Consider the following 14,973-nt stretch of genomic DNA (forward strand, 5'->3'; position numbering starts at 1 on the left):
GGCGGGGCCAGGTGGGCCCTGCTGCTGTTGGAGCCCGCCGGGCTTCCCCTGGGTCCTACCGCCCTTGGCTCCTGTCATTTTTGACAGGAACCAAGGGCAGAGAAATATTAATTTTCTACATTTTTTTAGGGGCCCCGTGAGCCGGATAGCATGGCCTTGTGGGCCAGATCCAGCCCGCGGGCCGTATTTTGCCCACCCCTGCAGTATCTTCACCATTACCTTGAGCCTTCACATCATCTACTACTGGGCACGGGGTCTTGACGGTCACATCACTTGACCTTGAACGTCTCCCTGTGTTATCAACTCCCCAGAGTGTGAACCTGGTGGGAGAGGCAGAGATGAAGATATCATCACATCTCAGAGCAAGCAGGCAGATTGGACTTTCACATGCACATACACATGCCTGCCTATAGTAGATGCCCATCTGGAGGAATGTGTACAACTAATACCACTTAGGCAAACAAGAGGCTATGCTAAAACATGAGGCATTTCTCTCTTAGGGATGCAGGCTTCCCCAAGCTGACATGTGCTCCCTTGCAGTGCAGGCCCAACAGGATGTAAGAAACCAGTCAGAAGGTACATGCCAAACCTACTTGGCATCCCTACTGAGTCTGGTTACTTCACCTAGTGCAAGCAAGTGTCTGAAGTGGCTGACACTTGCTGCACTGGCAGCCCAGACAGTTTAGAAGAGCCTAGGTACATGGTGCAGAGTGCTGGCTTACCAGGAAGAATAATTTGACTCTGCTTGGGTGGGGGGAGGGAAGTTATGGCATGAGTCCAGTCAGATCACATAAGATAAAGTTGGAAGAAATCATCACCCAGGTGTAAAAAAAAAAGGGTGGGAATGCAGTTCTCCCCAGCTTTACCTTGTACAAAGCAGAGTGAACCCTACCCTGATGACCATGACATCTCCCACATGGGCGGGCAAGGAAAAGGCCCAGCAGTATCAGCAGCAGGATTCCCTCATGCCCCACAGATACAGTCACCAACCAGGAGAGGGGTCATGCCTTATGAAACGGCAGAGAATGAACATACCTGCTTTCCATACCACCACCCCCCGGCCCCCCCAACAATTAGGAGAAAAGCTAGAAGTCACAAATCAGAGGCAACCAGTGCAAGGTTGGAAATAGCCAGCAGGAAGGAGTGTAACTCACATGTAAGTGGTGTCAGGCTCCAGGCAGCGAATAATCAAGGAGATGGTAGAAGACAGTTTGTCAGGCACTTGTGCTGGCATTGCACAGGGGGACTTGGCTCCAGAGATGATGTCATCCACAAAACTCAACACTGTCTCTAGGAGAAGAAGCAAGGAAGAAGAAAGAGTAATTGCATTCCCATCCCATCCCAAGTGTACAGAGCTGAGCAAGGAGAATGGGAGAGGGATGTGAAGGATTAATAGCGAATTTCCGCTTGAGTTTTACCTCGAGCCACAAGACAGACCAGTGAGCCCAATATCTCAGAAGGATTTGAATATTCCTGAACTAAGTAGCACCAGCTGCAATGAGCAAAGGCAGCAAGACTCCCACCAGTGCCTTCAGCCAGAAGGTCAGGAGCAGGGCTGAAGAGACGATGCTCTCTTAACAAGCTGACTGTGGCCAGTTTGGACTGGTGCATCTTAAATTCCCTGCCATGCAACATTAGCAATTTGGGAACTATGGAGGGGAAGTGAAGTGAGAATATGCTAAATGAGCTGGGGAAGGGTAAGAAAACTGCTTACACTGCTCCTTCCTCCTGCCTCATGATGACTCTGAGCTGCAATGTAAGTTTTGAGGTGAATTTGTGTTAGAAGCCACTAAGGGGAAGGTGCGAGTTCTGTGGCAGTCTTCCAGAGAAAGGAAAGCCTGTTTTTATTGGACCTACTGCAGGAGAAGAAACACCCAGAGCTGTAGGACAACTGAGTCTTCATCATCATCATGCTGGGGGAGACAGACCCATTCACAGCCACCTATCTCCCCTTCCCATTTTGAGTAGGTTCACAGATGCATCAAGGTGGCCTATAAACATGCCAAGTTTCAGGTACCTAAGTTTGATGGGTGACAAGGGGAAAGCAGTGGTGACCTTACTACTACAGGGAGACAGGAATGGCTATTTTTCTAATGTCATGTTGCTCAACTGGCAGAACGGATTTTCCTCCAACTTTCCAAAACCATTCAAGCATTGCAGATTTCAGGCCAAAAGGAAAATGTGGGGAAGTCATATAAACAAATGAAAAAAGGGACTTGTGGCCCTGACCCAGCAAAGCCCTTCAGTAGCTGCCTGCTTAACTGTAAGCCCACAACCAGTCCAACTGAAGCCACTAGCTGCTTAGGGGACACTCCTGCTGGAGTCTAGCTACTGGCTTCATTGGAATTACTTGCAGGTTTCAAGTTAAGCACATGCTAAAGAGTGTTGCTAATGCTTGCCACTGCGGTCACCTGCTCCCAGTTGCACCATTTGCTGCCTAGACCACACTGTAAAATGCAGAGATGACATGGCAAAGGTCTTCTTCAAGCAACAGGAAAATAGCATATTGGTCTCTAGCAGGTTTAACCTCTCCTTGCTTTTGAGAAGGATAAAGCCCAGTACTGGCTGCTGAAGGACCAGAGCCCCTCTGGCCTGTACTCACCAGTCTCTACTTTGGAGTGATCCATCCTGTCCGTGACCTTCTCCTGGCGGATGAGGTAATCGACAATCTGCACTCCAATCGGTGGCTCTGAGTGTTCCCATTCTAGCACCACCAATGTGCTGCTGGGTTCATGCACTGTGGAGAGCCTCAGGCTGGAGGGGAGTGGGGAAACATGACAGGTCAAGCTCTTTAAACAGCACCTCCTGTCCACCTCTGGCACCCAAGTTACTCTTTTCTCACGCCTCTTCAGCATATACCACAGTCCCCATCATTGCTCCCTTAGGATGTGGTTGTAGCCTGCACTCGCTCAATCTAGCTCACATAGGTATCAACAGCATTGGAGACATGGTACAATGGTCAATGGCCCAAGTGAGCAGCCAGACAGCAAACTCTCCAGGGATCCTGTAGTATATACCCTGGTTGCTAGTAGCATGAGTTAAAGCCCATGCTGCCATGTCTTTACTGCTATAACTATTCTACTAGCTAAATCAAGGTCACTAGGGCATGCTAGCATGTGCTACAATCACACCTCAGTTTTACTGTGAAGACATGCCCTGTGGTACCCAAGATGGGCTGCATTTGAAACTGTGGATCAGAGCTTCATACTGCGGGGTGCCACTCAAGCCCCTGCACTGAAGGCAGAAGGTGGGGCTAAAAGTGACCCTCAAAAGCCTTGTGCTTCATACTCCTACCCCATTCAGCCCGTAAGTTTATCCAGAACTGGGAGTTTCCTCAGGAGATGCCCTACCACCTTTACAATGATAACAAGAGACCACAGAAGCTGTCAGCACTGACTCCCACATTCTGTACTACTGTAATTGAGGCAAGCTGAGATGTCACGCTGGATCCTATATAACCACCCGCGGTAAAAACTTCCTAACTCCACAGTTTTCTGGGATGATCCAACCCTAGGTGAGAAATGCAGCCCCCAGCACCTGAGCCATAAAAAGCTTCCTCATTATGCCAAGTAGTGGTTGCCCCAGATTAGGGTTCAGGTCCATCAACAGGGGATATGTGTACATGAAATGCTACATTGTCACAGCAATGAGCTACAGCAACGTAGCATAGGCAGGCACAAACTATGACGCCAATGCTACTGTACAGTAGCGTCAAAAATGACCCATGCCGCACTGGGACCGTGCAATACCGGTGGTTACTGCACAGCGGTTTAGTAAAGCAAGTACTAAATGACTCTGCAATAACAACTGTGTAGTTCATCGCACATGTAGATGTGCCCAGGGTGGTGTAGGAAAAGCTTGCATTCTCAGTGCTGTCGCTTTCTTGGACTAGCACCATGATCCCTTACATCAGGGCCCTTTACCAGCTGTCCCCTTAAAGAGCAACCACTTCTTCAGAGCAAGGTGGAAGGATGGGGGTCAAATCAGAGCATGGAAGACATACACTGGGTGTGGGAGGGGTGCACAGGTTGGGAGTCCATCAGCACCAAAAGCACTTGAGTCGCACCGACACCAGTCCTCGATGACATCCCCACTCCCTGAGCACCAGAGGGAGCTCATGGTGGCCTCCTGCAACAGCTGAGGGGGAAGAGAAGAGCAATAAAAGCCAGGCAAGCAGGAACTCCCACCTCCCACTGTGCTGCTCAGATAGGACCCCTTGTAATGCCTTCCTCACAGGATGCTCCCCTCCCCTCACTAGGCAGACACTGCCTGCTAGCTGGAAACTCTGGGACACCTCAGCAGAGACAGACACGAAGACAGAAGCCAAAAGGGTTTAGGGTCTGCAGAAGGCACCTGACCACAGGCCTGCTACCTTTCCCCCTGTAAGCAGGCATGTTACCTTTCCCCACGGGTAGTGAGTTTCAATGGTACTACTCAGTGTAGCAGAATAGCAGCATGTCAGAGCAGCAGCATCCCTCCTCCCCTGACAGGGGAGAACACCCACCCCCAAGGAAAATTCCTGGCCCAGGAAACCATCTCAGCTACTTCTGACCACTCACCAGATACCAAACTCTCTTCAGGCTTGCTCATGGGTTAACACGGTAAGTAATTAGGCCAGGGGCTAAGAAGCAAGCTGGCCAGTCTGTAACCCCTGCCCTTAATCCCTTCAGGGCCATAGCATCTGTTTGTTGTTAACCATGTTAAGACAGGCACCAAACCATGCAGGGCTTGCAGGCTGCTGGCACTCAGAAGTACAAGGGCTGACAAGACCCCCCACAAAACAACAACAACACAAAGATACAGGGCAAGATGTCTCAGTGCTGGCAACATTGAGCTTGGACCTGGGGTTTGGCATCTAAACTTTAGCCCAAGTGGATTCACTATGAAGTCCTCTTGCCCCCATGCTCCTACTATAAACAACCCTTCTTTAGTTTAGCCTTTCCTCAGCAACTCGGCCCCTACCCGCTGGGTTTGGTTGTTGCTGACCAGCTCATAGATAGGTGCTGCTTTGGTGACTTCCAGCAAAATTGGCTCTGCTGGTGTGTCTGGGCTCACAGTCACGTGGCAAAGTGGGCAAGATGAGGGGCAGCGGCCTCTGCTTTGACACTCCATGCGGACGCTGGCGGCCATGCGCTTGGTGCCCGACTCCGACAGGCTGGCAACGTACTCGGGGAAGGTGAGAACCTTGGGGTCCCGTTCCCGCTCCTCCGACTCGTCCGAGGGGGAATTTCCTGTGAAATAAGAACAGGCGGATCTGGAGTGGGAAATAGGCTAATTATGGCACTGGGCTTAATACCCTCTTGCCTGTTCTTTGGGGAGAAAATAACCTGAAAGCAACAGCTCCCAAAAACCCCTGCAACTCCTTGAGGATGTTAGAAATACACAGTTTGATTCATAGGTAGAAGAAAGAAAATGCTGACTGATGTTTAGGCTGGAAATCATGATTGCCCCTTCCTGGCTCTGCTACTGACAAATGACCCCTTTGTCCCACAAATTCACCATATCCTGGCCTTGGGTTGACGCAGGGTCACATCACTTCCCCAGCTGCTGTTCACAGCAGTCAGAGTCTCAGGCTTTGTGCAACTGACTTCACCTGCAGTGATAACAGTCTCCACTGGAGGGAGCCTCTCTCATGTAAATGTGGGTGCAATGTAAACTAGAGTTCAGGGGTGCTCTGGTTTCCCTTAAGACCTGTTTTGCAGGCTCATAGTTCCCTCCTCTAGAGTTGAAATGTCTCTGAAATGTCCTATGCTTGGTTCCACTCCAAAACCATTTTGTTTCTACATGTGAGAGGAATCCCCTGAGCCATTCCTAGGTTAGAGCTTAGGGGAAACCCTGACTTTTGCTGCTTGACACTTGAAAATGTTAGTTCTTATGTGGTTCACCATTGATTCAAAGTCAACAACTGCAAGCATTTCAGCACCTCTCGTTCCAGCCAGAATAGGGCAGCTTATCATCTTTCCTTTCAGCTTACAAAGGAGCCTACAAAGCAATTGGAGGCCTGATCCAGAGTTCACTGACATGAAAGGGAAGGGGACTTTTTCATAGACCTTAGGGCTGGAAGGGACCTCAAAGACCATCAAGTCCAGCTCCCTGCTCAAGGGGCAGGAAGTCAGCTGGGGTCAAAGGATCCCAGCAAGATAAGCATCCAAACATTTCTTGAATTAATCCAGAGTAGGTGCCTGCACCACTTCTGGAGGGAGTCTATTCCAGGTCCTGGGTGCTCGGACATAAATAAATTTTTCCTTATGTCCAGGCTAAAACGGTCTTGGAGGAGTTAAAAACTTTGGATCTGGCCCCATCTCAGACTATTCTGGAACAACAACTCTATGCCTCAGTGCAAACAACATGTTCAAATACTGCAGGGTGGGTTTATTTTAGAGAAAATTACTCTAGAGTATACTCACCCCGGACAGGCATCTACATGTACAGGGATGCAGGAGCAGATTTGCTGATCCTGGCAGCAATCTGCTCCTGCCCCCTCCAGCTGTACACCAGCCCCTGGCAGCAGCCAGGGGGAGCTCTAGGCTCCCTATGGGTGCTAGCATAGGGCTTGGCAGGGAGCTCGGGGCCAGGACTGCCAGGACGGGCTCTGCCACCACAGCCTGGGTGGGGACAATGTCCCCCTGCCCCAGCAGCAGGGAGCTGCTGACCCTAACTCCCCATTCGGAGGCAGGGGGCTTGGAAAGAGCTGCAGGGGAAGGGCAGGTCCCAACCCCCTCCCCAATCCACTGGTGGGGGATTCCCTGCCCACTCAGAGACTTACTGCTAGCTGCCCCACCAGCAGATTGGGGCAGGGGACTGGGACCTGCTCCTCCGCCACAGCTCTTTCCAAGCCCTTTACCTCGATTACTTGATCGTGGCATGGGGCTTGGAGCTCCCCTGACTGAGACAGTTTCCGGCCTCTGCTCTGCAACTGTGGGGTGGGGGGCTGGGAACAGACTGGGGAATTTGTTTCCAGCCACAGCTCCATGATCACAGAGCTGGGACTAGGAAAAATCTTCCCAACCCCTGCTCCATGACTGCAATTGGGAAGCCAGGGCTGGGAGCTCCCTGCTGCTGGGGCATGAGGACATTGCTCCTACCTGGGCTCCAGTGGCAGAGCAGGCCCCAGCAGCAGCCAACCTCCAGGGAGAGGGAGCAATCTCCCACTTCCTGCTGCCCAGCTAACTGGGAGCAAGTTTGCTCCCAGTCAGCCAACTACATGTGCTGTATGGTACAGTAATTAATTGCAAGCAAATATGCTACTTGTATTTACAGGGAGCAAATTTACTCACCATTAGAGTAAATTACTTTGCAGTAAGCGTCTGCACGTGTAGATGGTAACACTTAATGTGCAGAAATTTCCTCTAATCTTGAGTAAAGCATCTCATGTAGCTATGCCCAGTATCTCCCATCTCTAAAATGGGAGACAGCAATTCTGGCATAACCTTTGTAAAGTATTCTGGGATCTATGAATGAGGAGTACCACGTAAATATTTTTACCATGACTTAATAAAAATAGGACTTACATGAAGCAGCATCAAATCTGCCTCCTGAAAAGCATTCCTCTCCATCTTCCTAAAATCTATCTGTGACTTCCTGCTGGCATCAAGCCCAGCAATATCTGTAGTCAAGATTTACTAACAGAAAGTTACAATGGTGGGTGGGGAACTGGTAGTTCAGACTGCTCTCTCAACATGCTTTGAATTGTCCCCGTAATGCCTATACCTGTAATTAAACAGGTGAGTCTATACCTAGGCAGTGTTGCAGCATATGGAACATCTAAATGGCAGAGTAAACGCAAGGTGGTGCTGTGAAGTCATGCATTGTTCCAAGCCTAGGACTAACTGTATGATAGTAGTGGTTTAAAAGACCCACTGAGTCAATCAATAGGCAACACACTTGCGGGGAGACAAGATGCATCACATTGCAGAGAAAAGCTGAAGTGTGCGGTCAGATATGAGTTCACCCAACAACCTCAAAAGCTGTGCAATCTCCACCGCCCTGATTGAATTAAGCAAAAGGGCCTCTCTCTTTTAAAGAAAAGTTTCTATAGAATAACACTGCGTGGGGTGAAACGGACCAAAATACCAGGGGGGGGAATCTTCAAAAGAAACATCTTGATTGAAAAGAAAGGCAAAAAGCGAGCTCTCTGCCCACCGCTGAGCTTTGAAAAAGTGGTGCCAGATCTTCAAAAGCAGCTCTCATTGTCTCCTGAACAGGCGTGGGCGTGTGTACATTCCCCATTGTTCTCCACAGGAGCCACTGGGTACTTAGCTTAGCCCACTGCAAAATTGAAGCTCTAAGCAAGAGCCACATTAGACACTCATAAGTGAAAGGGGTATGCATCTTTCGAAGCTCAGGTCAGGAGCCACCCCGGTACAGAGCTGTTTGGCAGAAAACAGCTGTGCTTGTCCTGGTCCTGGGTCCAAATTATGTGTGTATGTATGTATTTATATGTCTGAATGCCATCACAAGCGTGTGAGGGCAGGGAACAAGATCTGGAAAAGAGTTTGCCGCTTCTGCCTGCACAGACAGAGCATGTGTGTGTGTGTTTGATACTGAAATACAGACGTGGCCTTGGTGAAATAAGCTGGGCCTTTTTGGCAGAACTGGGACATAATGATGGACACATGAAGGTAAGCAAGAGCAGATCCCCTTAATGTCTCCATGTGCCTGGCTCATCAGTTGGATCCCAGAGGACTTTTTCCTTACAAATGCTCTCCTCGCTCTGCCAAAAAGCCATCCATTGTATTGCTACACTTGGTAACTAAAAGAGACAAAAGTCTTTATAATGTGGGATGTGCTCAGGCATCACCTTGAGGAAAGCCATTGAAAAATGAAGACAGAGAGACAGCTCGATGAATGATACAACAGAAACAAACAGGATCTCCTTCCAAAGCACCCACATCACAAAAACCAGCATCATACTTGGTACTAACCATTTCTGCCACACCTCTAGTTGAACAGGCCCATTTTTGAACAGGGCAAGAAGTGTGGAAAGTCCTTTCATCATTATGACTGCCAGGCTGGCTCCCTGAAACAGCAGTTAAGGCCCGATCCTGCACAGTATTCAGGCCACTGAGATGGGAGCGATCAGGGCCTCACAGGATGGAGTACTAGGGCTGGGGTTTATGAACCAATGCTTTGGTTCCAACACACTTTAAAGCAGTGATTCCCAAAGGATGTGCCAAGGCATACTGGTGTGCCACATGAGCAACAGAAACATGCCTTTGGATCCCCGTGTGTGAGGTGGTAAACCCTCTTCTCCCCCACCCAACACCCTAAGCCTGTCCCATCTACTCCAGGTCCCAACTACTACTACTGCAACTGCTCCTCTGGAGACTGCTGCCACTACTGCTACCTTCCTCACCAATCCCTGCCTCCAGGCAGCCCCTATGCTACCCTCCTTCCCCCACAAACACACTCCTAGTAGCATGCTCTGCTGTGAGCAGGCAAATGGCTGGACAGGCAAATAGATGGAGCTGTGCTTTGCAGCCTGGCTCATCCCCTTCACTCCTCCCATGCTCCCAAGGACAGCAGGAAGGGCCACAGGTATAATCACTGCCATGTAAGATCCCCGGTGCCCTGAGATGCCGACCAGGGGCCAGGAAAGGGCAGACACTAGAAGGAGCATGGGGAGCTCCTACCCCTGCTGCTCTTAAATAGCATCAACTAGATGAGCAATTCTCAATATATTTTTAGCCTCAAGGCCCCCTCCATATCTTCTCTGAATTTAGATCTCACTCAGTGATTTTACTGGGGCACCGCAACATGCAAAAAAGTTATTGAGGGCAGCCTTGAGGCTAAAAAGGTTGTGAAGTATGGGTATATCTTAAAGAACAATGTATGCGGCGTCATTTTTACCAGTGCATCTCAGTATTGATATGATTTCCTCTGGCAGGGAAGCCATATGTTATATGGTTTGAAAAATACACATATACATACACATATGGAGTACTAGGGCTCAGATTTTCAATACGATTTGGTTCCAAAACACTTCTATCTTTACAGCAGTGATTCCCAAAGGGTGCAAAAGTGAACACTGCCTCCAATTTTAATATGGAAAGAAAAGTGTGCCCCAGGTAGCAAAAGTTTGGGAAACACTACTCTAAAGGATGTCATTTCAGTGGGCACAGTTCTGCTGAAAACCTGGCTCATAAGGGGTACTGCTGGCTGCTGGGCATTTAGGAAAACAACCTTGTTACACTGTCTCGATGAGAAGGAGCTGTCAGAGTCAGCTCTGGCCTCTTCTAAAGATGAGGTGCCAAGTTCACAGAGATAAAGAAGAAATATGTATACAGGGAGGGAAAAATACAGGGACACAAGTCAGTGCAGGCAGAGCCGCTGCTGAGGTAGCAAGTGTCTTAGCTGCTCAGCAGCCCTGTATTCCCTTTCCATGTCCTTGATGCTGATGGTACAGTAAAGGGGGTGAAAGGTTTATCCCCAGGAGGCAGGAACTCTTGGGTTGTACTGCAGTAGTGATTTCAGAGATGGTACAAGAAGGTGAAAAAATAATCTGGCTCCTTCCTATCTCAGCAACTTGCCCCCTTGGATAAGACATGACACTCAGTGCACCTAGAGTCTGAAGAAGGGGCAGATGAATAACTAGGGTCCTTTAGAGCAGTGGTTCTCAGCCTATTTGCCATAGAGGACCACACTTGCAGCTCTCAATTAATAGATTCATAGACTGTTAGGGGCTGGAAGGGATCTTGCAGATCATCAGGTCCAGGCCCACTGCTAAGCAGGAAGACAACTGGGGTTAGGCGACCCCAGCAAGGTGACTGTCCAGTCTTCTCTTGAAAACCTCCAGGGTATGTGACTGAATCACCTCTGGAGGGAGTTTATTCCACAGTCTGGACACCCTAACTGTGAAGGAATTTTTCCTGGTATTGAGCCTGAAGCGGCCTTCCAGCAGTTTATATCCATTGCTCCTGGTCTTCCCCAGGGGTGCCCTAGGGAACAGTTGTTCACCAAGCTCCTGACACACTCCTCTGGTATAGCGGTAAGCCACCATCAAGTCCTCTCTCAACCTTCTCTTCTTTAGGCTAAAGATGCCCGGATTCCTCAGCTTTTCCTCGTATGGCTTGCCTAGCAAGTCCCGTCATACAGGTGGCTCTTTTCTGCACCCTCTCAAGTTTTTCCATGTCCTTATTGAAGTGCGGTGCCCAGAACTGGACATAGTACTCCAACCGTGGTCTCACCAGTCCTGAGTACAGTGGGAGCATCACTTTCTTAGTTTTACATGAGATGCATTGGTTGATGCATGCCATCATGTTATTTGCCCTGCTAACCACTGCCTCGCACTGACAGCTCATATTCATGTGATGGTCAGTCATTACCCCAGGTCCCTTTTGGCCATGGTGCAAGTCAAGCTGTCAGCACCAAGCCTGTATGTATGTTGAGGATGGTTTGCCCCCAGATGGAGCACCTTACACTTGGAAGTGTTGAACTTCATCTGGGTCCAGTCTACCCAAGTCTTGAGCCTATCCAGGTCTGCCTGTACTTGCAACCTATCTTCTGACATGACCACACTGCCCCATAACTTGGTGTCATCTGCGAACTTGGCCAGCAAGCTTTTCACTCCCCCATCCAAATAACTGATAAAGATGTCACCAATGACACCAAACTTTGGGGTAAAGCATCCACACCAGAAGACAGGAGGGCAATCCAGGCTGACCTGGACAGGCTCAGCAACTGGGTGGACGAGAACCTGATGGCGTTTAACACGGAAAAATGCAAGGTTCTTCACCCTGAGAGGAAAAACCTGCAGCATCCTTATAAGGCTCGGCAGCGCTACGCTGGCTAGCACTATGGAAGAAAGAGACTTGAGGGTCATCATTGACCACAAGATGAACATGAACCTGCAATGTGATGCTGAGGCTAGTAAAGCGACCAAAACTCTGGCCTGCATCCATAGATGTTTCTCAAGCAAATCCCAGGACATCATTCTCCCCTTGTACTCGGCCTTGGTGAGGTCGCAGCTGGAGTACTGCGTCCAGTTTTGGGCTCCACAATTCAAAAAGGATGTGGAGAAGCTTGAGAGAGTTCAGTGGCCTGCAGTAAACTCCAACAGTTAGGTTTCTCTCACCTTCCCGCCCACCCTTGCAGCTTGACCCAGAGGGTTTCAAGCTGCTTGTCTTTGGAGCCAGTGTCAACCTCCAGAGAGGTGTACTGCTCTCTCACATAGAAAGCTACCCCTCCGCCTTTTCTCCCTACTCTGTCCCTTCTGTGCAAGGGGCGGCCCGCTACAGTTACACTTCAGTCATGAGAGGAGTCCCACCAGGTCTCCGTGATCCCTATCAGGTCATATTGCTCACTAGAGAACAGGAGGACTAGCTGCTCTCACGTGTTATGAGAGCCGCCCCCAGCTGCCAGGGCTATGGGATAAGGGCCAGGGCCTGAAGCCCCCTTCCCTGACCCTACAGCAGCACCCAAAACCCAACTGCAGCCCATGGAAAGCAGCAGTTGCTGCAGCTGAAGCGAAGCACAGAGCCCAACTCCCAGTCCCCCACTGCAGGCAGCACGGCTGGAGTGGAGCCCGTGTGGGGTGGGGAGCAGATCTGCCCACTTTGGGCTTGGAGCTCCCCACCTTGCTGCCCTCCCCTGGGGCCTCCGTGGCCCAGTGGGTGGGACTTGGTGCCAGTGGGCGGGGAGGCTCGGTGCTGTTGCTGGGAGCCCAATGCCAGGCATGCTGTCATAGTAAGGTGTCCCTTGCCCACCTTGCAGCAGCAGTGGCATGGAACTGGGCAGCAGGAGGCACCTCACCATGGCGGCATGGTCAGCGTGGGCTTCTGGCAACGGCACTGAACCTCCCCACCCTGGTCTTCCATGGAGGCACCTGCGGGGAGGGCAGCAGGGCAAGGAGGCCCGTATCTGCCCCCACCCCACGCACAAATCTGGAAGGCACATACCCCCTTATGCCGCCCTCCCTGACAGTGCTGGCAGTAGTGGAGAGCCTCCCCCCACAACTTGTCCCTGCACAATCCACCTGTAGCTTTGTCCCACTCCTTGGCTGGGCCCTGCAGCTACATATTCCCGCCCCAGCCTTGGACCCCATGCGCCCCCAGCTGGGCAGTGTCCCCAGCCCCAGCCCTGCCCTACTCTACTCTACTCTACTCTACTCCCTCCCTTCCTTACCCTGGGGGCCCCAATCTGTCCCGTCCCCCTGTCCCTCCACCCCCATATAGACTTACTTGAAGGGAGCTGCAGGAACTGCCTGGCTGCCACGTACATCTGTGCGTACACACACACATGTGGTGCCCCCTGCCTGTCTGCCCTCGTGTCCCCCCAGTCCCAAGCAGCACCTTGCAAGCTAGAACTCTGTCAGCCTGCAAGGGGAACCTGCTGTTTCTCAAGTTTTTCTCCCTGACTCTAACAAATCTCGGGCAGCAATCTTTACTTTTTTTTTTAACAGGATGTCACATGGGCTGCTGCAGTGTGCTGATTGGGTTGCATGTGGCCCGCGGGCCGCGAGTTGAGAGCCACTGCTTTAAAGAATGTGTCTCTGTTTATGGGCAACCGGGTCATTCTCAGACTGCTGGAGGAGCACAGAGAGGTACCATGGAAGGTTAGAGACCTCCATTCTGGAAGAAAGTAGCAGCCCACTTCTTCTCCCCCTCCTTTCACTGGACACAGAAGATGGACTTCCCTCTAGCTTCTAATTATCTCACATCCCAGCAACTTGCAGCAAGATACTATGACAACCTCCATGACAGATGCACAATCCTTCCCTTGGAAAGCACATGCCTGATCAATACTACATGGAACTCAACTCTAATTATGCTTTTAAGTGTAACCATGGTTGTCAAGTTCCCCAGCATCTGGAATTAAAACACGGAGCCAAACACAGAATGAGACGAGAAATGGCGAGATCTGGAGTGCAGCAGCTGCCAGGTGGGGGAGCGGCCAGGAGGGGAGGTGGAAATAGCAGTAGTAATAAAGGTTCTGACTTCACACACCGAGTTCTGAGGCTGACAGGCACCATCCCAGTTCCAAAAGCAGCAGCAGCCACTGCCGCCAGCATGAACAGTTGGTATTAAATTTAGAATAGAAACCAATTAAAAGATAACAAGAGAACATAAGAGAACATATGCTCTGGATAGCAAGAATCTAAGTGTTTAAAAAAACATGACCTCCAGCTATCACAAGGGAAGTTTCAATATTGTTTCAAAAGCCCTAGACAGTCTTTCAAATGAGCATCCCTAGCCTTCAGAGGCTAAGAGACACAGGCTAGACAATTTGTTTAAGTGGGGAGAGGGAAGGTATAGATGATGACCCAAGGAACAGACTCTTAGGCATGGAAATCTAGGCTCGCATGTGCCACATGTCCTATCTTTCTGCACCTGTTTGCACAGACTGTAAGCAGGTGGCTTGCAGTTCTACAGATCCTTGGTTGGGTGCCATAAATGTATTTTCCAAAGACTATGTTGAAACTATTTTCTAAGAGATTTCACCAGACTTATTTGTAGATTTCCTTATTGGTTAGCAGTCATTGATATAAAATGACTCTGCAAACATATGTGATCAGCTCTTTGCAAAAACAGCCGCATGCCTCTCAGTTGCTTTTCCAAAAAACTCAGAATTCAAAAGCTTCATTGCGTTCAACTTAAAAAACCCTTGTGCACAGAGTGAGAAAGGTCTGCATTAATTTCAAACTTACAGCCAGTTTGTGTCCAGCTAAGAGTATGCTTCAGAACAGCATTTTCATTGGATCCAGCCCATCAAGGGATTTTATCCAGCCTGTGGCATGTCCCCTGATCCTGCCTGACTCAGGTGCAGGGAGCCAGCCCAGGCCATGGCATATGTGGCTGGACATGCAGGTCTGGGCTGACAAGGCAGCTGGACCCTGCTTCCCAACAGCCCTAGTAGCAGTGGCTCCTTCAGGGTGCTACTGCCAGTGTCACTGCCACTGCCAGACCTAGCTTAGGCACTCCATCCCGTCCATCTTGCTCCCAATGCTGGGGCTGCCAGATGAAGCAGGCGGATGGG

The 14,973-nt window shown here is 50.1% G+C and overlaps 1 protein-coding gene across 2 annotated transcripts in view; it reads right to left on the minus strand.

The window, feature by feature from the left end:
• ASTN1 (astrotactin 1) overlaps positions 1–14,973 on the minus strand; it is a 207,519-nt gene that overhangs the window by 8,929 nt on the left and 183,617 nt on the right. For both annotated transcript variants that reach the window (XR_002100181.1, XM_019530886.1), the window contains exons 17-21: positions 4,963–5,231; positions 4,004–4,137; positions 2,603–2,754; positions 1,155–1,290; positions 220–320 (exon numbers count right to left, since the gene is read on the minus strand). Coding sequence is in view for 1 of the 2 variants with exons in the window: in XM_019530886.1 (XP_019386431.1) it covers positions 220–320; positions 1,155–1,290; positions 2,603–2,754; positions 4,004–4,137; positions 4,963–5,231 (792 nt within the window). In the remaining variant the exon portion in view is untranslated. The remainder of the gene's footprint in view (positions 1–219; positions 321–1,154; positions 1,291–2,602; positions 2,755–4,003; positions 4,138–4,962; positions 5,232–14,973) is intronic.

This window comes from Crocodylus porosus, unplaced genomic scaffold (assembly GCF_001723895.1).
Source record: "Crocodylus porosus isolate Cpor-Errol unplaced genomic scaffold, CroPor_comp1, whole genome shotgun sequence".
NCBI classification, from domain to species: Eukaryota; Metazoa; Chordata; order Crocodylia; family Crocodylidae; genus Crocodylus; species Crocodylus porosus.